Raw genomic sequence first — 25,084 nt, 5'->3', positions numbered from 1 at the left:
TCATGGCTATTTCATCATAGTTTATAATAATGCAGCGCAGTGAGGATACAGACGTTTCATATGAGCAGAGTGTCTGCAGTGCAACTGACACACTTCACTGATAAACCACAGAACTGAAGAGTAAAATAAGGCTTCACGATCAAAGAAAGTTTTCATATCACGTCGACATTTCTGCCCATATTGATCCTACTTGTTGATAATCATAATCCATACAATTAAAAAATAACATTTTAGTGAACAAACAGTTAAAAGAACAACTGCATTGTTTTATTGCCGTTTTCAGCATACATCCAACACCCCTATGCATTTTAGCTACATGAAGCATTTACATTACAAGTCTTGTGTCAACAGAACGCTTTAAAAATTAGGATTCATTTTCTTTACATATAATACAGTTTGCACAAATGTTAATAAATATCAATACAATCATGTCAAATGTGTGACGCACCATCTAAAATGACAACCCTTAAAATTATATAACTTTTTTTTCCTCTTTTCTTTTTTTTTTTTTTTTTTTTTATATATTCACAGCTCATACCAAGTCATAAATATAGCCTCTAGTGTTTCTGTGCTGTAAAACAGTGACCGCCTGGATTTGTACAGTTGTCATAAAGGCTACTGGATGTGACTGCCTACCAGATAAACCACAATGTTCCTGTTTGATACAAGTTGCTCATCAAGCACTTTGCATTTCTTTAGCGCCCCATTTAAAGTAATCTATTTGTTTGTTTGGGGACCGGCTGGATAAAAGTATTTGAGAAAAAAAAAAAAACAGGTAAAAAAATCTCAAGTTCCAGTGGGTTACATGGATGTGACTACCTCCAAAACAAGATAACTCAGAAATGAAATAATATAATATAATAAGTATGGAGAATGAAAATAAAAAAAGGCATCTAGTTCAAGGGTAAAGTATTAACACTGCCATATACTGGTGTAAGTGTGTAAGTTCTTGTGGTGTACTCCTCAGATATTGCAGCGCATCCACCAACAGAGACAGTCCTGTGGCACAAAATGAATAATGTGAGCTACGCTGACCATCCACTAACAGTGAAATCGGCTTCATTAACGATGACGTCCTACACATATTGTAGGACACGTATCTGAACATGACGAGACAGTTCCTTCAGAGATGACTCCTTTTAACAGTTGTTTTACCTCGCTACAGTTTACCATCTTGAACACGATCAATATGTATTTGTAAACTTCAAACTGTCAGTGTGATATACAGTGAATGGCATGTCCTGAAGAGGCCCGTCATTATCAAGTCATGTGAAATGATTTAGTGTTCCTATAAAGTGTAAGTCTGTTTTCTGTGTCCTCGCTATCAAAGACAAGGTTAAGTTCTTCTATTTGCCTGCAGCCTTCATTCCCGACATGCAATGGCTTACGGGTGCCTGGGAGATATGCACAAGTACAAGACAATGAGATTCTGGGCACTCTCCTGTGAATGCAAAACAAAAGAAAATATTTATCTGTTAAATGCAAACAAAAGATAATAAATGCATAAAAACATGGCCTTATTTAATGAATTCTTAGTGTTGACTCACTAAACACTCTGTGGAGGGAAAAAAAGAGAGGGGGCTAGATTTCCTTGTTGTCTTTGTGGTTCATTAAGATGCGGAAGTCAGTTTGTCACTGGATAGAAAGGCAGCTTCAGCTGAGGATGTCCTTCCCACAGTCAGACTGAAAAGGAGAATCTGAGATCGACACTGGAGACATCACTCCAGCATTTAAAACCCACCTCTGCAGCAGTCCTTTATGGAAGAGATGACCCTCCTACGCTGAATATGTGACTTGTTCTACACAACTATACAGAAAAACACAATTCTTTACAATTCCTTTACATCAGCAGGACTGAACTGCACTATTCCCTTTAGATAATCGAGAATGAAACGAGTCTTTAACATTCTCCCCAAGCCCCCCGTCCCTCCTCCCTTCCCTGTTTGAGAGAATCCACTTCAAGGCTGGGATGATAAAGCTGTGAATGTCCTCGCCTCTCCACCCACAGAGAGAGAGCAAGCAAAACTGCAAAGTGATTAACTTGGACTGCCTTTGGGCAGAGGATATGTAAACGTTGCAGACTACCCCAATGTCAGAGACAGCCGTAGTGTGTGTGTGTGTGTGTGTGTGTGTGTGTGTGTGTGTGTGTGTGTGTGTGTGTGTGTGTGTGTGTGTGTATATGTGTTGGGGGAATCTTTACACATTCACTGCTGCAGGTGTTCAGCAGCCTATTCTGATTCAAAGATGACCATTACAGAAGTCAATTGTTTCACTCCTCTTAAGCCCAGTTGAGGTTGAATCCTTTGGAGAGCATAACGGACTCCAGGTCCTTGTCCTCCTCCTTCTCCCGAAGCCTCTGCTCCTCCAAGAGGGCCACCAGGGCATCACGCTGCTCCACCACCTCCAACATCTCATTCAGGATCTGCTTCTCTTGTGCGAGCTCCTTCTCAGTCTTCAGGTGGTCTGAGAGAGGCACAGGGAAAACATGGAGTTAAAGAGAAAGTGATCGGATTATACAGATATAAACATTTAGAGCTAAAGTGACCGGGCTGCTAGCGTTAATGAATACTCCTGCATTCACCTTCCACAGCCATTCGCTCCCTGAGTTCCTGCTGCAGTCGGCTCTGCCGGTCCTCCAGCTCCAGTTCTCTGGCACTTGGGGACAGAAGAGAAAAACATGGACAAGCTAAGTTTGTTTCACTGAAGAATTATAGCTTCCAACGTGTATGTTTTTTGGCTGTATCGCCATTTATCTAAGCAGGATTTATTATTATTATTATTTGTTTGGTCCACAAAAGATGAATAGTTAATCAAATGTTTTGCTCTTAGAAACTGATAATGAGATAACACTAGATAATTTAATGACTTGTCAGAATGTAATGAAGTTGTTTTTGTAAATGGATTGCAAATGTGATCACATATCATTATGTTGAAAAATGATTATGACTCTTTGAGGGCTAACCTTTTTTTTTAATTCATAATGTAATATTAATAATCATAATAATAAAGAGGTAATAAGTCATTATTGTATCATCTGTATACTCCTTATCAGGCTATAATTGCCTTGTACATAAATTATGAAAAATTATTACATCACCAGGCAGTTTATCACAGGTATTACAGGTTGCATTATATTTTTAGTCAGGCTGGCGCAGGCTCTGCTCTGTTTGGTTTAGAGTGAACTATTGCAGACAATCATGGTTCCAGGAACCAATCTTTATAACTTTGGTGATCTCCCGACATGTCCCTACAGCGCCTTCCGCAAGTCAAATGTTCCACTTGACCAAGACTTGAGTCAACCTCAGCTGTACTTTGAGAGTAATGCTAAAACAGCATGCTAAACATTAACACGTTATCAACCTAACTGTATGCACGGTATCAAGATAATCTGAGCACTAAACTCAAAGCGTAGCCTAGTCAAAGTGAGGCTGCAGCTGAAGGTGATAGCCAGTTTATAGTCTTTTTACTACATTTTGACAAGTTATAACATAACTCAGTTGTTTTGATACATACAAGTACCTACATGAGAATAAAAAAAACAAACAGAATAAAACTTTCCAATTAGCTGTTTATATTACTCCCAACAGTAAAGTACTTACAATATCATGAGTTCTGACTCATAGCGGACCAGGGCATTTTTCTCCTGCACCAGCTTGAACCACTCTTGCATTAGCTTGGGATCATCCTTCTTGCCCATGCCTGGGGGAAAGGAGGAGGAAAAGAGTGGGAGTGAGAAGCCAGATGGCTGGGAGAAGGCACTGATGTCACACAGACAAGGACTGACACAGGCAATGCAATGACAGCCAAGCCAGGATGTCCTCTCTGAGGGATGGTGAGGTGGAAGGACAGACTCGACACGCGCCATACTTAAAGATGGCGCACGGAAGATGGCGTGGAGCTACAGGTTTCAACTTTGGCAAACTTTTGCATACACGCGCACACAACCCACACACGCACAGACAGACAATACCTATTGTTGTAAAGTTGAGAGTGTGTGTTTCCCAGTTTGGTTTTTGTGTCAATGTAGCTGCTCTTTGGGAGCAACTACCTCCTCCTATCAGTTCCTGAGTGAGTGTTCAGTGAGAAAAACCACAAACACCAAGTAAACCAAAGGACCTATGGAAATGCTTTTCCCCTGCCCACATATTAACCCAGCAGCTGAAATAAAATCATTCTAGATACCATTCCTGCTGAGCGGTTGAGGGTAGAGGAAAAATGCATGTATTATTCTGCTGTCTTTACATATTCCGTTACAAGGTCAAATGTTCATGGGATGACTTATCATTGAGGCCAACAGTGAAGTTCACACTCCTCTCTTAAGTCTGCCTCAGGGTAAAGCATGTTCTGTGCTACTAGCATCATGCATTGCATTTTTCATAATCAGCTCTACCAGTCAGAGTGCAGAAGAGCTGTACACATCTCCAGCAGTCCCACTGTATTGCAGAGAAGACCAGTCTATGTGGCATGCTTAGAAAGGTCTCCTGCTGGGACGATGCATCCTTTACATTTATCTGACTGCTGCAGGTGGAGCCAAGCGGTTTCACTGAAACACTGGAGGGCAAACCTCGATGCAGCGTGACATACTTAGCTGGGGAAGAGGAGGCTCTTGCAAAATGAAAAGGAAAAACATTGTACACACATAAATTGCATGGTTGTGGTCTCAGGGGGCTGGCTTTCGCTAATTAACAGACAAGGGACAGAGAGAGGCAAAAGCTGGAGAAGAATAGCTCACACTGGAGAGGAAAACAACATGTGGAGACGAAGGAGGAATTATAAAAGCATGGCTAAGTTTCCAAACCTATCCTACGAATCGGCGTTTTTCTTTTTCTCCTGAACTATTTCAACCTGTTCCACCGCCGCCAACCCTCAGCCCAAGGCTCCGAACACAAAGGACAGAAGAGCCACCGGTACAAAAACAGCAATAAAAAGGAACAAAAAAATAGAAAAATGCTCACACAAACAGAAAAGCATGTTTCTTCACACGGATTAGGAGCTCAGGCAAAATTTCCACTGACAGGTGTTAGATACGGGAAAAAAACAGATGATCCATTAATTTTTTAAGACTTGTTGTGTGTGAGACTTGAATATTTATAACAAACTCTCACACCATGCAAGTTTCTCACTCCTTGACCCACGAACTTGCCCGCGAGCTAGCCACGTCTCAAGGTGTTCACCGCTCGTGTTTATTATCATTTTATGATTAAATGACACTTTTATCATTTATTCAAGGGACAAGATGCAGATGATGCAGAATCTCTAAAAACAACAGCAAAAATGAATACTCCAAAAAGGACTATAAAGCTTTACGGTTCATTTTGGCTAAACAGAAAACGGAACACATGCTGTTGATTAAAGACACACGATAGCAGAGTAGGTTCCCCTTTGAGTGAATGCAGCTTCAAATATCTTTTTTCTATTATCCATTTTCTGAGACTCTGATTGTGCAGTTGAATGAGAATTGCAAAACAAATACAACATACAGTATATGCATCAGGTTTCCACTCGGCTTACTACAACTCTGTTTCCAAAAAAGTTGGCACGCTGTGTAAAATGTAAAAGTAAACAAAATGCGATGATGGGCGAGACATTGAAACCCCGTATTTACTGAAAATAGCATGAAGACAACAAAATGTTAGTTTTTAGAAAATGATATGCCCCATTTGAATTTGATGCCACCACTCTGTTGCATCACCTCTTCTTTTAACAACACTCTGTAAGCGTCTGGGAACTGAGGAGACCAACTGCTGTAATCTTAAAAGTGGAATATTTTCCCATTCTTACAGTCTTCTCAACAGTTCTGGGTCTCCTTTGTCGCATTTTTCGTTTCACAATATGGCAAACATTTTCAATGGGTGACGAATCAGGTCTGCAGGCAGGCCATTTTAGCACCTGGACTCATTTACAACGCAGCCATGCCTTTGTAATACGTGCAGAATGTGGTTTGGCATTTTCCTTCTGAAATAAGCAAGGCTGGTTATGAAAAATATGTTGTCTACTTGGAAGCATATGTTGCTCCAAAACCTGTATCTATTGTTCAGCATTAATGGTGCCTTTACAAATGTGCAGGTTACCCATGCCATATGCAGGAATGCACCACCATACCATCATGGATGCTGGCTTTTACACTGGCCTCTGATAACAAGCTGTTTGTTCCCTCTCTTCTTTAGCCCAGAGGATGCGGGGTCCATGATTTCAGAAACAAACAAACAAACAGAATTTAAAATCAGACCACAGGACAGTTCACCACTTTTCCTCAGTCCATCTTAAATGAGCCTGAGCCCACAGAAGGCAGCGGCGTTTCTGGAACTGGTGTGTATACAGTTTCCTCTTTGCATGGTAGAGTTTCAACTTGCATTTTTCTCTTTTAAAATTTCACAACTTTTCCAGTCTTTTGTTGACACTGTCCTAACTTCTTGAAACATGTTGCTGGCATCAAATTTGAAATGAGCATACAATTTTCCAAAAACAATACAATTTTAAGTTCCAACAGTTGTCTTTGAGCTATTTTCAATTAAATATGGGGTTTCGACATCACATTATGTTTTTATTTACATTTTACACAGCGTGCCAACTTTTTGGGAAACATGGTTCTACACAGCAGGGATGTCGAGCTTTGGATTTCTCCTTATGTTGGAACTGTGTGAATTACACCCTAGTAAAAGCTGAGCTATTATATACTATTGAAATAGTTTGAATGCTAGTGTCTTTTTTTTAACTTTACAAAACAACACCAACACAGCCAAAATGTAAAGAATGGATGAAACAGTGTGTTTGCTGCAAACCTTAAGATTCTGAGCAAACTAACTTACTACCTACAGAATAACCTATTGCTTTCCAAGTCAAGGGGCATAAGCTAACTAGCTATCATTTTGTAGGGTTTCAGGTTACGTAACCCTAAAAAAAATTCAACATTTTTAATAAATCTTGATAAATCTCAATACTTCACTGAGTTTTTGGAACATTTCAGGGAAATCTACTGAGCCTTAGCACACACAAACTGTGAGAACAGGAAGAGGAGAAGGACCAGTTGGGAGGATGATGGGGAGGAGCGCAAGGGGATAGCCCGGTTCTGGAGATCCGTACGGTTGCCATGGTAACCCGCCACAACCGTCAGCAGAGGCGGCAGGGTTACGTTACCTTCAGGGGAACAGCAGAGGCAGAAGGAGAGAGGTCTTCGGCGCGGTATCCCCACAAAGGGCTCAACTTCCACAACACAGAGGGAAAGAGTGTGAGGGGGTGACGTAGATGGGTGAGGGAGAAAGAATGTTGGAAAATAATGCAGGACGAAGAGTAGAGATGTTGCAGGGAGAAAAAGAGTAAAGGACACAGGAGTGTGGGTGGAGCAGGAAGGAGAAGGAGGGGAGAGAGGGTTGTGACGAGGGAGAAAGAACATCGAGGAGAAAAATCAAAAGGAGGGCAGGAGCACTGTGATAGGGAGAAGACAAATCACCTGGAGAGAGGAGGTGGGAGAGATCAGCTGTGTGGAGTGAGGGATGAGGAAAGGGATAAAAATAGGAAACAGAAACAAGAGAAGACAGAAAACTTGGAGCACAGAAAGGGAAAATAATCCTCCTGTTTGATGTTGCATCTGTAGTTCTTCAGATAATCCTGTTAGGCAACAGCACCCTATGTCAGTTATGAAGCCTATACACATGGCCAGTGTTTATCACAGCACACAGAATGATTTAATCCCGTTATTAAAGCCATTACTGATCACCAGGAGATCAATCTCCCTCACAGTCACAGATAATTGCTTCATCTTTGAAGATGTTTCAGCCTCTCCTTGTAAACACTATTTGAACATGTTTAGACCACCCGGCTCAATTTGTTGATGGTGTGGGGACTTTTGAAGTGTAGCTACCATTGAAGTGCAAATTAGAGCTTTTCTCTAATATGCACCCGCTAAAGGGATTTTCTCCCAAAAGTAAGATCATTGTTAGTGGATGATGCTACCTTAACCCTTAACTAAGTGTAAAGTAAGGAAAATTCGGGGAGAATATGCAGATGGAGGAAACTGATGTTTGATAGTAACACACACATATTAGGACTTGTGCCATCACATGACACAAATAGGAGACAGAGACTCAGTGTTCTCAGGCTGGTGGGTTAAGGAGCTGGGAGAACGCCAGATAATTACTACAAGGGACTATCACAGAGGAAAAAGTCAAATTCTGTTGGGAAAACTGCAATACAGATTGGAGACCTAGTAAAAATTGTATTTATTTGAAATGTATTGTTAGTACTTACCACTCAGTAAATCCTTAATTGTATAATCATTAAAGTAGAGGATTAAAATAATATGGGAAATGATTCAAAGTATAGATCCTGGCTTTAGTTTGGGTACCCTCTGCAGGGTTCAAGTATAACCATGCTAATATAGCAACTATGCACTTTCCAGCCTGGTATTGAGTCAAAAACGCTACTATTGCCCATCAGGTGATCAAACACAGTAAGACAAAGAGGACTCTGAAGCTGTCAGCACGTGGGGATGCTCCTCCCCGCACATACTACACACATACTACATGGAATGAATTACCTCTATCGACTCAAAAATATAAAAACAAGTTGGATTTTCTGATAAAATGCCTCTTCAAGAACCCTGTCAGCCAGTTAGGTTAGAAATCTTCTTTTGTGTAAGGTCTACTAATCTTTACGTCAAAACCCCACGCAATCCTCTGTCTTATGAGTGACAACAACCAGCAGGACAAAACCACAGAGAAGCGCAGGCCCTGCTCAAATATGTGGAAATGTGGCACCTGTTTCTCACTCCTGTTGAGGGATTCCATTTTACAGCAGACATGAGGAGGAAAAAATGCATTCCACTCATATTCAAAGCCACAGTCTACAAGATCATGACAGATACCACGAGACGGCTGTTATTGATAACCAATCACAGCTTGGACATAGCAGCTAAGGGTCAATGGTTGCAACATTGCCTATTAGAACACACTACACACACACACACATACTGGGAGTAATGCAACTGAGCAGGTATGAGAAAGTCAGGGTAGCCATTGCTGGGACTACAGGACAGAACTGCAGCAGCACAGAGCTCTGAGGGGAAGCTAAGAGCCATGCTAGCAGTTTAGTATGAGTCAGTCCAGGAAAGGGTATTCAATACTTTCACAGTTATGTGTTTGTTGGGAGGGAGGGGTCCAATGTTTGTAAATGCTGTGACATGTGTCTCTTTTGAATGTTAATGTGCTTTTTCTTCATGTTTGATATTTTTTGGTGCAACAAAAAATTACAATATCAATATATTTTTCAGCATGTCAGACTACATAATCTTTTGTTCATCTGTGTCAGAATATCACAAAGACAGCTGTAAAAATTTAAATATGGTGTCATACAGTCAGCAACACAAACAGGTACATTGATACATTTATACCACAGCTGAGAGACGGTTTTGTGTTCTTTGTAATAATTACTTTTAAGGATACAGGCTGGTATTGTTCTGTAGCTTTCTTATTGTCAACAAATCCCGTGAAAAGACCAAAACAAACAGTGTGTTAGTCTGACTCCTAATACTTCTCTACCCCGTCTGTAGATCTCAGTCCTATTGGCTCTTAATGAATAAATGTTTAAAAACTGGTCACAAATATATTTTTTAAAGACAAAATCATTTCCTAAACCAGCTGAGCACTGTAGCAATGTTTTAGCAAAAGCTACTAAAACAGGAGTAGACAGTGTATTTGGTGGGAACCATTTTAATTACACACACTGTGCACTAGTATACAGCAGCAGGATGAAGTGTGTGTGACAGATAAACTACAGTGAACGTGTTGTGCACGTTTCTAATAGATGCTGGACAATAATTGAGCACAGATGAATGAGCTTAACAGGGTTAAATTTGCAAAGAAAATACTTTTTGCTTTTTTTTTTTTTTCATTAAAGGTTTTGGGATTCGCTGACAATGAGAAAAATATTGAATATCAGCAACCTTATTTTTATGCTGTTTTCCAATCTTGACCACCATGCTGCTACTTTCATGATTTTAGTTAACAAATTCTGTGTTCATTTTATCTGGCAAACTATGTATCAATGAAAATACAAGAGAGGCCATCTTTAATGATCATGTTCTGTGAGTTGTATGAAATTGTAAGGTCAATAATGATTTTGCATTATTTAATTTTGTTTAATTGTGTTAACATTATTTATTTTGTTGTCTCTGTTGGAGTGGCCCTCAGTGTTTCTGTGCAGTATTTCTCTGAATGCAAGAATGTATATACTGCTGTTTGGATTTATGTCTCTGTTTATATCTCTTCTGCGGTTTGTATTGTGCAGTCTGAGGAGTGACAAATAAAAGTTCCTCATTAATTCATTCATTTATCATTCATGAGTTTATAGAGATCAAAGACGTTCTTAAGAGGACAGCACGAGGCCAAGTGTCTGATCTCTGTTTGATGTAAAGATTGACTGAACTAGAAACCCAGTGAGAGTGGAGGGTGAAGGGAGGGGGGAGTTATAGGAGCAGAAAGTATTGCAACAAGGCTAAAAGCCAGCCAGCAAATCAGCCAGCCAATAAAGGTAGATATGAGGGGTACAAAGCTCAAGTAGTAAAAAGGAAATAAAACGGGGGTGGGGGACAGATTGGGTTAGCCATCAGGTTACTTTAAAGCGACAGATTTGAAATACATACCGCCCAGATGCAAGTCCAGGATTTCACTGTAATTAGAATCTCCCCAATAGTCTACAATGACAGGGATATATTAGAGATAGGAGTTATTTCACACAGCCCCAAACTGGGCAAACAAACACACACACACAAAATTCTCCAACAGCTGCAGGTCATGCATGTTCTTGCAAACACACAAGACACAGACAAACACACATACACACCGCAGCAACACTCAGAACAAAGAGAGTCCGTCGGTACTCACCACAGCACATAATGCAGTCAGGTTGCGCAATACTACATGGCATTTTCCAAAAATAATAAGATACTGCAACATAGATTTGTTGTTTTGCTGTTTGCTGGCTCAGTCTGCTTAATATCACACAATGTAAATATATTAATGTGCTGCGTGCTGACATGTTGAGGAAATTGTTTTGTTTTTTTTGTTTTTGTATTGCTTGCTTTTAATTTGTTCAAATAGCAAGAAAAGCTTTAATATCCTCCCATTTTGTACTATCCAATCCATGTGGACCAGTGTTTGATTACAATACGGCAGCGATTTAATCATTTCAGATTGAAAGAGCAGCTGAGGTTTAAGTGTGACGTTTCAGTACAACAGATGAAGTCAGAAACAACTCTGGATTGCTGTTACTCACCATGATAAAAAAAAAGAGAGAGAGAGATAAGACCTAGACAATTATCTGTATCAAGTCACTCAGCCACAGCAAATATTAGCAGAGAATATTCTAATAAAGTCAGCCCGCAAACCAATCTATATTTTTATTTCTTTACGTTCTGATTGCATTCATGAAAATGTTCCGTGATCTGAGTCTTGATCAGAGTACAGAAACTCTCCTCATTGAGAGGCAGTGAAGGAGACAAAACACATCCAGAATGAGCACACACAAATCTATGTCAGGACACACATTCTCCTCACATCGCATGCAGCTCGGACTGACGATGACGGACATGTTATGGACGAACAAAGATCGACATGTTCAGAGATGGAGAACTGTTGCAGTGTGTCACCACAGATGGAGCCTACATAACAGTGTCACATGTCATTAATAAAAAGGAAGGAAGGAAACTACAGTAAATCTAATACCTGATCTTCTTTTGTGCTGTTTGGGTAATGTATAAGTACCTTTATACAATCCTTTAAGAGAGTAGAGTAGTAAACAAGTTAAAACATACTCAAACAATTGACAGCAGTAACAGCTGATGGGAAAAGTAAATTGTTATTCCATATCCATAAAGTAAATTAGGATGGAATATACTGTCAACTCTATGAAGGAGAATCTCACAACCTTACTCACATACAAAACCCACATCATATAAATAATGTGTTATTGCTATTGAGCACTATTCATGCCTCACACTCTTATAAAACTCTACCAAATAATGAACTGTGCTGCTCTCTAACAAACAAGGTATTCTTCATCTCAGAAGTATATTGTCTGTGATAGTCCCTTGTCAAGAATAATTTTAGTTTATTACTTTAGAGATACAAATACGTCTTTCTGCTCACTAATCTACATGCCGAAATATGCTTGAGCTCCACTGAATGAATAAAACGGTAAATGCAGAATATGACTTCAACACAATCTAAATGATCGCAGAGGGACACTTTTTCTGAGGTAAAGCAATTCTAGGTTACGTCATCCTAACCATCGATATTATTATTATCATTCCCTTCAGAGCTCTGGAATAGACGGAACTCATATCGTATCAAGATGAAACGTGGTCTCACGGAGCCAGCGCTGACACAAAAACATAATTTCATTGTTATACATACAGTAAATCACTTGTAAAATGTTAATCATAAGAGATTTAAATGAGTTATGAAACTTGGTAAACCCTTTAGTTCACTGAATATGAGCACCGTGTCTATCTGCAGTTGCATTACTGATACACCACACGGGATGGGCGGCTTGATCTAAAAGATGTGTGACGGTATAAGTGCCAAGTTGTTACCTGCTTCTCCTCTCAAAGCTTTTTCCACAGCTACGCCCCTCTCTTCCAACTGTCTCTGCTTCTCCTCCACCTGCTCCAGCTGCCTCTGGATGATCTGAATGAACAAGCAGGTTAGTCACATTATTAATTAAATGTAGACGGGCGCAAGTACATTAGAAATGACTTGAGTTATCTCACATCACATGGGTGCACAGAATAATAATATCTACCGCTCATTACAAATTACAACTGATTTGTCCCACAGATTCTAATGGAGCGGGCTGCAGACATTACCTCGAATAATTAGTTAACCCTCATTAAAAATTAATGTCTCGAGGCGCAAAGGGAGTACTTTTAATTAGCACTGGAGTGATGTCTACACGTATGAGAGTCTGTTATTATGGGCAAATATTATTTCATGATTTTCACCAAAAACATTTCCTGGTTGTTCCCCTCTTCAGCCCACACCAGACTCTCACTTCTTATTGGCAGTGGCAGGAAATAGGGGGCAATGATGGCCGGGATGCAGCCTCTTAGGACTTCTGAGAGGGGCATGCAGCCTGGTTCGACCCAGACCTTGGGCGCCTATGTTAAACACCCTGTTTAGTAACAACAAACAGCTTGCAGCAGCCAAAGTGTTGGGGCCTTGTGACACACTCAGACATTTAAATCTAAATGCGTTCCTAGTGGAGAGTACTTCACCTTAATCACCTGAACACTGGTAAGTGTCTAAATAACAATTGATTTAATGTGGGTAAAGCTATGTAAGGGGTGGTTTGAGAGATGCATAAAATGAGAAGAAACAGCTCTATTGTTTTTCCTCCCCGCCTCAGACTCTTAACTTCCTCTGTCAGGGCTGAACTTTATCAGTGTTGTGCAGCAACGGGAGATGAACAAAAAGGGTGGTTTGGGTTCTGAAACTAGCCACTAAAAGGAAGCAAAATTCAGGCCAGCCAACCACAGCTCCAGGAGAAGAGACTTTGGCTTTAGCTTAGTGCTGAGTCAGTGGACTGGCCTGACTGCAGTGTCAACAACATCAATCACGGTGGATTTCCTAACCAATGGATGAATTTGACCGCACTCCAAGACGGTTGAGTCACATTAGAGTGACAATATGGTAAGTTACAAATGAAAAACAACAGAACAACACTGAGTAACAGCGACATCTCTAGTATACCACTAACAATACAGATATATACACAGTACACATGAACTATTGTCACATTGTTTGAAGAAAACACCCCTCTGAAAGAGCTATTCAGCACACAAATATGTAAGTAAGCCAACACAAAAGAATATAATAAACCTACTTTAAAGATGACCTCAGAACAAGAGAAAGGGCCTGCAACGCTGGCAGTTCTGTGAGGTTGTACTTGACTTTGCTAACATGCTAAAGTTTAGCAGGTATAATGTCTGCAACAAATTTCACGGCAATCCATGCAATAGTTGCAGAGACATTTCACTCGAAACCACAGATGTCCACCTCACTGCGGTGATAAGAGGAAAAGTCAGAGCATCAGCAAAGGTTCAGTTACCTGGGCTCTGTGCAGCCTCTTGAGTTCTTCCTGCTTGGCTTGTCGTCGTGCGGCCTTCTGGACCCTTCGTGTCAGCTTGGCATTCAGCTCTTCTTCTGTGTAGGTTTTCTGGTGTAATAACAAACACATGGGTCAGAGAGGTCTCATTCACAAGCTGCTAATATGTGGAGTTGACTTCATGGGGCACTGGCCCTTCAGAAAAGTTGGCCAGCAGAGGAGGGGGAAACTCAGATTGGATCTTGTAGAAGGTGAGGGACAACATTGACTAGCACAATGTCATCTAGCTTGGAATATTTAAAACACCACTACAGGCTTGTCTGGGTCTATAAACTGCAATCTCAAGGTATGGTAACATGAAACATCTTAGAATATACGTATACAACTTCACTGCAGCTCTCACGGTTACAGTCCCTCTTCACATTATGAAATCTTCCATGATAATAGGCAATAAAGTATGCCAATAAAGCAGGGATGTTTGCCCTATTAGCTGACTTGTGAGGATGTAAAAAAGTTTGCATAAATCAGGCGGAAGAGAGAAAAGCACTGAAGAAAAAGTGTCAAAGTTATTCCAGTGGCCAGACTGGAGTATAAACAGCGCCACAGTGATAGAAAGGCGGGTTAATGTCAGAGAGGAACAGCCCCTGGTATCGAGAGATGGAGAGGTATCATTGTGACCAGGAAAAGTGAGCAATGAGATTCATGTTTAAACAGAGTGGATATCCAGCATTGAGTGAGTGAGTGGGCGCTGCGTCCGACTAAGTGCAACCAGAGGGGACGGTTAGTTTAAAGCCAGATGCACGTATGGTGTTATGACAGTAAACCGGCACATGCGCGAAGGGGTGGGGGGGTTTTCAATTGGAACGTATGTAATACTACCTTTGAGGCGTACGATCTCTTGAATGCCAGTGCGTGAGGGACATAAACAGACTTAGGGAAGACAAAACAAAACAGGAAGGAAACAAACATGATACAGATGATATGATTAAATGGGTTAATGATTATGTTGAATTGGTCAAAATAAAACATAACAAGACAAAAAAGTAATAACTTAGCTGGTACAATTAAAACAGGCAATGTTAATATCCCACACCAAAACAAAAACAGCTATGTTAATCAGAAATTAGTCAAACAAAATGGTTACAAATCACATTCTTCAGATTCTAACCAAGGATTTTGCTGTCTTACCCTTAAGCAGTAAGACAGGTCTATTATTTTCAATACTATTTCTACAGTTATCCCTACGATAATACATCTAATACACGCCAAGATCTGGAAAACTTTAAAAACACCACAACAGTTACTAGAGACTAGGCAACACGGTTCCTGTGGGCTCTCATTGAATTGCACACGGCCTGGCAGGCATGATACAGATACTGTAACTGTATGAAGTCCAAATTCAGATCGATATTATTTATGAATGAAAAAAAAAAATAATCATTCTTCATATATGTCGTCAAAGTGAAGAAAACTAAATGACAGCATGTCAGAGTTTTTAAAATGTGTTTACAACGGTTAATGAATTCATGCCTCTGGCCCTGAACTCAACTGCATCTATCTAAACCACCAGACATACCCACACACAGAATGAGCAGCACTGGAGACAATCATTTAGAATTTCAGCCCAACATAATTAATGCAAATGTATTAAAATAAAATTACATGCTATAGGAATTTAGGTTTTGTGTGCTGAATTTCTTCAAAGTCCTAATAAGATATATATGCGACCGGCATATTTAATGAATCGAGCCTTTTGAAGAGTTCACTCGTTTTGTAATTTTGCTAATGGATATCATTATGATGTGCATTTAACATGTCGTATTGTGGTGTTGAAGACCTTGAAAATGTGTGTTTTTCGAGATTTGGTTGAATGATTTATTCTGAGATCACACGAGTGCAAAATAATTAAAGTATTAAAGATTCATTTGAGGTCAGTCTAAAAGCCAGATGCAAGCTTTCTGAACTTAATGTTAGTATGAGATATATATTTGCATTTACAAAATTATGTTCATATGAAATTCAAAATCATTTCACCCCCCTCTGCACAATACCTCCTCATCATCTTTCTCCTTTTCTCGAGCAACCTCTTTTTCCCGCTCTCTTTCTTTATGCCTCTCTTTCACCCTCTTTCTTTCCTTTAACTCCCTCCTCTTCTCTTTCTCCAGTTTCTCCTCCTTTATCGCTTCCCTCTGCATGCCTGACACTAGGTCAAAGATGTCCGAATGCCGCTGGGAGTGGAAGAAGTTATTTAAAGGAAAGTGTTTTTTAAAACAGAAATGGATGCAATAGATGTGATGAGGACGCGTCCAGCCTCGCTAAGCCGGCCTGCAAATGTTTCATTCACTCTGGTTTGAAAGGATAAACGGGCACACCTTTTGCAGATGCAGACGTCCAATCAACAATGTCCAATCAAAAATGAGCTCAGGTTGGCTTTGCGAGGCTATACGTGTCCAAAAAACCTAATGACAAAAGATGTAACGTTTCTAATTAGAGTTAGAGTAACTCACATCTGCCTTTGACTTCTGGGAGGACCTCTCCAGGACATCGTCGCAGGACAGGTCTGAGTCCTCTGAGAAGCTCAAGTTTCTGCGTGATTTCAAGTCTGTACCAAACAATAAGCAAAATCAGAAATGTGTTAGATATTTTTTTCTATTTATATAACAATCACTTCTACACTGGGTTACCTTTCTCACCTGATGATTTCCCAGGAGGTGACATTTTCTTCTTCCCAGAGTCCTGAGTGGTGGAACTTGAGGATGGCGTGCTTGGACATGATTTATCATCCTTTTTCTTTTTGTCCTTCTTGTACCCTGAGAAGACAGCCTTCCACAGTGACTTGTGTTTGGGCGGTGTCTCGTCCGTGCCGGAGAGCCTGCTGCTGTCGTTCTTGGCCTTTTTCTCCTTCTTATTCTTGCGCGGTGAGAAGAGGGAACTTCGTTTTTTGCTCTTACTCGTAGAGGAGCCATCCGACGATGCCACCGAGCTGTCCAGACTCTTGTTGCTGCTGAAGAAACGCTCGGGTATAGTCTCTGCCTTCTTCGACTCCAGGGCTTTCACGGCTGACATCTTCGGAGATACGGCTGATTTTTTACTTTTTCCAGCAGCCTCTGGGGTTACACTCCAGGCCACTTTAGGTGAGGCACCCTTGTCTATGTCAGATTCTTTCATTTTGTTCAGCTGCTTGGCCATGGCGTCTTTCAGAGCCTGGCTCTTGATGGACTTTTCTCGTGCCCTTATTCTCTCCTCAGCGATCTCCTTAGCCTCTGGGGAGAACTGAGTTGCCCTCTGGTTCTTTGAGGTTGGGTTGACAGAGATATTGGGTTTACCGTTTTCCATTGCTAGAGCCAGATGTAGGGGAGGTTTGTCCCTGCAGGGTTTGCTGGTGGGTGGAGTATAGTACCTGTTCATGCTCGTGTCTGGTGTCCGCTCATCGTAGGTTTCCTCCACGTCATCAGCAAACGGAATCTCCTCCACTGTCTCCACAAACGACTTCCTCACCTCCTCTGGCCGGGGCTTCTTCTTCTTCTCCCTCATGACAACGACTGGAGCAGCTTCGGGATTTGCCTCGGGTGAGGCGGCTTTCCTGGGTGCGGGTTTGGGTGCAGACACGGGACTCAGCTGGGCCCTCGGAGCAGGAATAGGACTCTTGGTTTTTGCTGGCTCTTTGGCACTTTCAAATGGAGGTTTCTCTGTTCCGTTGCTCCAGGACACCTGGTGTCTCTGCTGCCTGAGCACGGCTGGAGACTGATTAGCAGGCACAGGTGGTGGTGGGCTGGAGGGTGGGGTGAGCATAGTGGAGTCAGACGTGCTGTAGCTGTCACTGTTTGCTGTCTGGCTCGTGGGCATGCTTCCATTCAACCCCAAGCCAGAGCTGCTGCTGAGGTCCCTCTTATCAGAGCCATTACTCTTGGGCTCTGCAGGAGCAATGGGGGTAATGACCTGACCCTCAAGAGTGATGTTGAGTCTGCGAATGACAGCGCGGCCAGTAAAAGCAGGCTTCTGTTCCTCAGACACACCTGGATAATGAGTCTTAACAGGGGTGGAGTCCTGCGTTGGAGCCTTAACAGCGCTCCTCTCTAAGATTTTACTACTGCGGTCCAAAGGAGATAACCCGAGGCTCTTCCTGATCTCTGCACTCTTTAACCAAAATTCCTCAATGATATCTGCCTTTTTAGATGGAGTTTCCTCTGTTGAGGAATCTATGGGCATCGAGGACTCAGGTGTTCCCTTGTCTGTTTTGGTCATGGGCGTAGAAGTGACTGCGGGGACAGGCTGAGTTCTCACGGGAGAGTCAGAGGTGAGAGGGGATGAAGGTTCCTGGCAGGGCAAAGGCTGAGCACAGATCGGGGAGAGGGGGTTGCCCGTGAGAGGGCAAATAGAGCGGTGAGGATAGACCGGAGATTTAGGCCTGCAAGTCTCTGGTAGGGGGGTGGGCTGAGAGCGGATTGGGGAGCCAACAGGTGACTTGACGGGGGATCTGATGGGTGATCTGACAGGTGACTCGATGTCTGGCTTGACTGGAGAGCTATTGGGTGATTTGGTGGGTGAAATAAGTGGAGGTGAAGCAGAGACATTGACAGGGGAAGCAGCGGCAGCAATAGTAGGAGAAGGGACAGAAGAAGGATCCTGGACTGGCGAAGGGCACAGTGGACTCTTGGCGGCTGGAGAAGGACATGGAGTTATCCTCTTCACTTCCTCAGGAATGAACAGGTCTGGGAAAAAGCGGGAGCCCGGAGACTTCACCACAGTTATGTGAAGAAGAAACAGAGAAGATCAGGAATTAGTCAAAACTAACATCACAAACTTTCAACTTGAGCAGTGTGGAATTATCTCACCTGTGTTTCAGGCTCTGGAGCTGGTTTGAGTGGGGAAAGGACAACTTCTTCTTTCTGCATGGGGCTGACACAGGATGGTTCTGAATGCACAAACAACAAAAATGGTACTGCTTTTTATTTGTGTAAAAAGATATCCCTGTGATAAATTTTGAGGAATGTGAGGTGACCATGTACCAATACTGGAGGTGACAGTCAGACTTTCTGATTTCTTGTCTTCCTCTGGAAGCACTTCAGCACACTCAGGCTGATGCAAACGAGCCTCAGCCTCTGCATCTGAAGGGATGTCATCTAGAACACAACATATGGAATATTTATGTTACTCAGCTTTATACTTGTAATTATTTCTATCATTTTATTGCAATGGAGCAGAGTCCTTTGTGAATCGAACATGTTTTGATGTTTTTTTAAAGAACTTATTCATTACTATGTGTTATTTTGACAGCTCACCCTGATCCATCTCTGTACCAGGTTCCATATCTGGACTGTCTGCTTCTGCTTCTAGATCCTCATCCTCACAGGGCTCTGGCACGACAAAGAAAAGGCAAAAAGAAAATGAGTCAACTGGTTACACATTCATTCTTCGGTCAGTAACAGAGCGAGAACTTATTCAACTTTCAAAAACCTAACCTAAACTGAACTTTTCTCGGAAATTCTTGCTGCAGGTAAAACTTTAAAAAAAGAGAGGACCAGGGTTCCAAGTTCGTTGAATGAAATAATCTATCAGACCAATTTTGAAGAGTGGAGCTCAGTTATAGGAAAAAATATATATATGGCTGAAAAAAGGATGAAAAGGCTTCAAAACCAAAATCCTTTTTTCTTTCTGAGAACAGCTTTAAGGAAAGTTTTCTGGCAAGAAAATCATAAATTAGTTTTGCATACAAATAAAATCGTGTATAGGTCTGTGAAGAAATATGAACTAAGGATGGGCACAGAGTAGCATTAGTAAATGAATACATGCAGCTATCCATTTTAAAATTAGCAAATGGATGACATTTGAACCAAGCAAAAGCAGAACCAAAAAGGTAAATGACACTGGTTAAGAGACGAGCAGCAGTTAGTCGTGTAAACAAAGTTTGTTGGGAGAGACAATTTTTCTAACAAAACTAAAACAGGGACCCACACAGTTAATTCATGATATTGTGAAATAAAATCACAACCTTAAAAGTCACCTCTGCTAAATGCATTAAATAGGCCACTGTTCAGGTGGGTGCACAGGCACATTTTGAAAGAACTAGTGGGTATGAGCATGAGAAGATCTTCTCGAAGCTTTTAACCCAGAACACAAGTGCTGCCCATGAATTGAAATATATGTGTAGGACTTCTCATTTCATTCATTCAAGGTTTTAAACAGTTCATAAAGTACCTGAACGGCTTCATTATCTGAACTTAGTGCAAGTACAAGTGGCATTTAAGGTTAGTTCAAAAATGTAATAACAGTACAAGCAGATACCTCACACATTACCCATCAGGGCAAGAAACACGGCAGCGTTAAGTGTTTCCAGCACTTGATAGACTGTCTATTTGTCTCTGGAATACATTACACTGCAGTGCAATGTACTATGTGAGTAGAAATAATACATATTTTGGAAGTTGGAAGGGTTGGATGAGAGGTTGGGAAGTGAAAGGTGACCCAAAGTGTGCAGAACTCGTTGAGAGCGACAGCCTTACAGCATGCATGCTTGTGAGTTTACTGGTCTCGGCATGTGCTTCTGCATGCTCCAGAAAAAAAGGCCAGCCGGAAGACAGATAGAGTACGAGTCTGAAACGGGATATCGTGATCCCTTTTAAGTCTGTGCTACCTCCAGACATGGACTCCAACCAGACTCTCACTGCCTCGTGTCGGGCGGATGTGTGGGCAGGGGCTACGTTCAAACCAGAAGATACAGAACAACAAGGGATAGATGGCAGGAAAATAACAGTAAAGTAATTAGACACATGGGAAAGAACATAGCAGAACACAACGGAACAAAGCAGAACAAAATCAAAAGAATTGACAAGGGGGTTAAATGGTGCGCTGGGATGTGGTTGAAGAACTTCAAATTCACCCCAGAGGACCAACAGCGCCTCTGAACGACAAATTAATAATGATTACACACAAAATTAGACATTCCAAAAAAATAAAAAAGCAACGTGACAAAAAATGTACAAAATCAGAGATGATAATAAACAACAGGTGGGTTAGTTGGGGGAGGTGGCTCCTCCTGTCACAAACACAGACATAAAAACAGAACAGCAGCAGCCACACTGGCGAAATGAGACACACTGATCCTTAACCCTGTAAGGCCTACAGTTTGGGACTCGCCCAGCAAAGTCTTCCCAGGTGTTCAGCTCCTCTGGGTGGGTTACCTGTGGAGGAGGGCTGCGTGAGCTCAGAGGGCTGGGAGAGTTGGGAGGCAGAGGCCGGCTGGCCATCCTTGTCTCCCTCAGAGTCGAGGTGTGTTCTCACCAAACCTGGAATGGCCTGGGGATCCACAGGCTGCAGGATTTGTTGGATCTGTACGTTCCTGGCTGAATGAGGGTGTCAGCATATGGTGTAGTGTTGTGTTTAAGGGGTTGTGGTTAAGTTGTGTATGCAGAGATGGATAACACACACAATAGTAGAAGAAGAAGAAGAAGAGGAAGAAGAAGAGAGGAGGGAAAAGACAGGACAAAAATGAAAGGGAGAAGGCAGAAAGACAGTTAGAATACACTGGCAAAAAAAAAATCATCAGAGAGGCGAGGGAGAGGAAGGCTGCATGCACTGTACAGCAAAAATAAAGTTAAATTATAAAACCGAGCTTCAAATATATAACGTTAAAGAAAAAAACAACATCCATTTGTTGAACAGAACTATTCTGCAACCCAATACCAAACCATAACTGCACAGCCTAGAGGGGGAAACCCAAAAATCTCTGACACGCATCAGGGTTAGTGTAATAAAGCCATATTCAAAAAACTGAGGTATTAAACAGCAGGTTAACGTGGGATGAGCCTCACTGTAACTCTTTAAAAGAAACACACTTATGAACAACAAAATCCTTTAAAACACAACTGCAACCGACAAACCAAAGACAACAAAGAGAACAAAATAAAAGCCACACTCTTGAATCCTTGAAAAAGAAACCCAAACCAGCCAGGATTATCTATCACGCTCAAAGTTACTGCAAACGCATCCACAGGCTGCTACCTTTAAATGTACCAACATCCTCTTCATCTGTGAGGTACTTCTCCAGCCAAAGGCCTGACTGGAGCTCTCTATTCCAGGGGCAGTAATCCCCCTCTGCCAGCAGGGGGAGACGGAGGCCCAACAACAAAAACACACAAACACACACACACACACAAGCAACACAGTGGAAAGGGGGAAGTAATGAATAGGAGGGGATGGAAAAGGAGGAAAGAAGAAGAGGATGAGGACAACAATGTTTGGGACAATGACACTTCACGACACAGATTTCGCCAACAGGTCAAATGGAGACTGACGTGGGGTTTTAACATACACCAATGGAAACAAACTGGATTTCCGGTTTTCATAGAAATCATGTTGTAATCACACCAACGAGCGAAAAACAAATTTACCATCGCTTGACTCCTCAGCATCTTCATCCTCATCTTCATCCTCCTCCTCCTCCTCCTCCTCCTCCTCCTCCTCCTCTTCATCTACTTCCCCGTCTCTGCTGACCGCGTCGGCCAAAGCCTCGTCCTCTCCCTCCTCACCCCTCAGCTTGGCGTGAAGCCCTACCGCATCCTTCCAGGGAACGCCGCCAAGGTCTGAGGGGCTGGGAGCTTGCTGTTCCACCTCCTCTTGATCCTGATCCTGGTCCTCCTGCTCGTCCTCCTCCTCCATGTCTGACTCCGAGCTACTGTTGGAAAGCAGAGGAGGAGTCCCAGTAAAGTGTTAGAACAAGTGAGAGGGGAAATCAGTCAAAGCAACACAAGCAAAGGACTGAACTTCAACGTGTTGCTAAAAAGTAATTTTTAAGCAAAAATTCATTGGTATGGAGAAGAAGTGATAAAATTAATAAATCAGCTCCCCATTTTTTTCTTCTACAGTGAAATGAAAAAGTAGCTTACCAGTTACCTTCAGAAGTCACATATTTTAGTTAAATAAAGTCCACCAGTGTGCAACCTAAGGGTGTATTCACACCGGTCTTGTTTGGCACTAGAGTTTGTTTTCTCCCCTTGGTGCAGATCTTTCGGAAATGTGTGAATCCAGGAATCGCACTATGGTGCAAACCAAACAACCGTACTGAGACCTGGCTGAAGAGGTGGTCTCGGTACAGTTCCAAGTAAACTCTGGTAAGGTTTAAGGTGTGAACATGGCCCCCGACATCAATCCGACCCGACTGAGGAAAGCACTCTGCCCTTTTTTAAGTTAACAAGCTCTCATAATAAGTGCAGATTGTGTGTTTAATTACACTGATAACTACCTCATATGTACCTCATAATGTAATTAGCGGTGATGAAATGGCTAAACATGACTCATTAGTGATGGCACTACACATAGCAGTATGCATTCTGCCAGAGCTTTTATAGTAAAGTTTGCTTTGTGAATAGAAAGCTTCCTGCTTTTACCCACTCCAGAAGTTCTGTCCAACTAATGGATGAACTTAGCACATATGTGGTTTTGTTTACAAACTCTGGTTCACTTGCAAAAAGGTGTGAAAGCGAACAAAAAAAAAAAAAATCAACGTTGTATTAGATCGTGTCACATTATATCAGAATATATACACCACTAAGCAAGCAGCACCATGAAGACCAAGGAACTCTCCAAACAGGTCAGGGACAAAGTTGTGGAGAAGTACAGATCAGGGTTGGGTTATAGAAAAATATCCAAAACTTTGAACATCCCACGGAGCACTATTAAAGCTTTTGGCCAAATGGAAAAAATATGGAAGCACAACAAACCTGCCAAGAGAGGGCTACCCACCAAAAGGACTGCATTAATCAGACAGGCAACAAAAAGCTCCACAGGGGAGACTGGAGTATCTGTTCACTGGAGGACTTTAAACAGAGCTGGGCTTTACAGATGAGTGGCCAGAAAAAAAGGCATTGCTTAAAGAAAAAAAAAAAGAAACAAGCACATATGTTAGGTGTTCGCCAAAAGGCATGTCGGAGACTACCCAAACATACGGAAGAAGGTACTCTGGTCAGATGAGACTAAAATTGAGCTTTTTGGCCCCCAAGAAAAAACACAATCCATTTGAGAATCTGTGGTATGACTTAAAGAACGCTGTGCACCAGCAGAACCCGTCCAGTAATGGAGTGGTTTGCCTTGAAGAATGGGCAAAAATCCCAGTGGCTGGATCTGCAAAGCTTATAGATGCATACCCCAAGAGACTTGCAGCTGTAATTGCCGCAAAAGGCGGCTCTACAAAGTATTGAGTTTGGAGGGGTGAATACTTATGTACGCCCAAGTTTTCAGTTTTTTTGGCTTATTTCTTGTTTGATTCACAACAAAAATACAGTGCGTACGGAAAGTATTCAGACCCCTTTAAATTTTTCACTCTTTGTTTCATTGCAGCCATTTTCCAAAAATCAAAAAAGTTCATTTTATTTCTCATTAATGTACACTCAGCACCCCATCTTGACAGAAAAAAAAACACAAATGTAGAAATTTTTGCAAATTTATTAAAAAAGAAAAAACTGAAATATCACATGGTCATAAGTATTCAGACCCTTTGCTCAGTATTTAGTAGAAGCACCCTTTTGATCTAATACAGCCATGAGACGTTTTGGGAAAGATGCAACAAGTTTTTCACATCTGGATTTGGGTATCCTCTGCCATTCCTCCTTGCAGATCCTCTCCAGTTCTGTCAGGTTGGATGGTAAACGTTGGTGGACAGCCATTTTCAGGTCTCTCCAGAGATGCTCAATTGGGTTTAAGTCAGGGCTCTGGCTGGGCAATTCAAGAACAGCCACGGAGTTGTTGTGAAGCCACTCCTTCGTTATTTTAGCGGTGCGCTTAGGGTCATTGTCTTGTTGGAAGGTAAACCTTCGGCCCAGTCTGAGGTCCAGAGCACTCTGGAAAAGGTTTTCGTCCAGGATATCCCTGTACTTGGCCGCATTCATCTTTCCCTCGATTGCAACCGGTCGTCCTGTCCCTGCAGCTGAAAAACACCCCCACAGCATGATGCTGCCACCACCATGCTTCACTGTTGAGACTGTATTGG

The 25,084-nt window shown here is 41.8% G+C and overlaps 1 protein-coding gene across 12 annotated transcripts in view; it reads right to left on the bottom strand.

The window, feature by feature from the left end:
- Positions 1 to 25,084, bottom strand: part of mical3a (microtubule associated monooxygenase, calponin and LIM domain containing 3a) — a 96,694-nt gene continuing 71,610 nt past the window's right edge. For 3 of the 12 annotated variants that reach the window (XM_046038016.1, XM_046038015.1, XM_046038014.1), the window contains 15 exons: positions 22,491 to 22,774; positions 21,282 to 21,443; positions 19,383 to 19,457; positions 19,110 to 19,223; positions 18,936 to 19,015; positions 16,794 to 18,837; positions 16,608 to 16,702; positions 16,152 to 16,328; positions 14,980 to 15,030; positions 14,104 to 14,211; positions 12,590 to 12,683; positions 3,600 to 3,699; positions 2,582 to 2,655; positions 2,178 to 2,463; positions 1 to 2,131 (listed from right to left, as the gene is read on the bottom strand). In XM_046038016.1, the coding sequence (XP_045893972.1) occupies positions 2,279 to 2,463; positions 2,582 to 2,655; positions 3,600 to 3,699; positions 12,590 to 12,683; positions 14,104 to 14,211; positions 14,980 to 15,030; positions 16,152 to 16,328; positions 16,608 to 16,702; positions 16,794 to 18,837; positions 18,936 to 19,015; positions 19,110 to 19,223; positions 19,383 to 19,457; positions 21,282 to 21,443; positions 22,491 to 22,774 (3,643 nt within the window). In that variant the 3' untranslated portion in view covers positions 1 to 2,131; positions 2,178 to 2,278. Of the gene's footprint in view, positions 2,132 to 2,174; positions 2,464 to 2,581; positions 2,656 to 3,599; positions 3,700 to 10,639; positions 10,691 to 11,720; positions 11,772 to 12,589; positions 12,684 to 14,103; positions 14,212 to 14,979; positions 15,031 to 16,151; positions 16,329 to 16,607; positions 16,703 to 16,793; positions 18,838 to 18,935; positions 19,016 to 19,109; positions 19,224 to 19,382; positions 19,458 to 20,734; positions 20,798 to 21,281; positions 21,444 to 22,101; positions 22,195 to 22,490; positions 22,775 to 25,084 lie in introns of all 12 variants that reach the window. The other 9 variants (XM_046038025.1, XM_046038019.1, XM_046038018.1 and 6 more) reach the window with 9 other exon arrangements.

Source organism: Micropterus dolomieu, linkage group LG22, assembly GCF_021292245.1.
Source record: "Micropterus dolomieu isolate WLL.071019.BEF.003 ecotype Adirondacks linkage group LG22, ASM2129224v1, whole genome shotgun sequence".
NCBI lineage: Eukaryota > Metazoa > Chordata > Actinopteri > Centrarchiformes > Centrarchidae > Micropterus > Micropterus dolomieu.
Note: the sequence above shows the minus strand (reverse complement) of the source record. Positions and strands in the feature narration are given on the sequence as shown.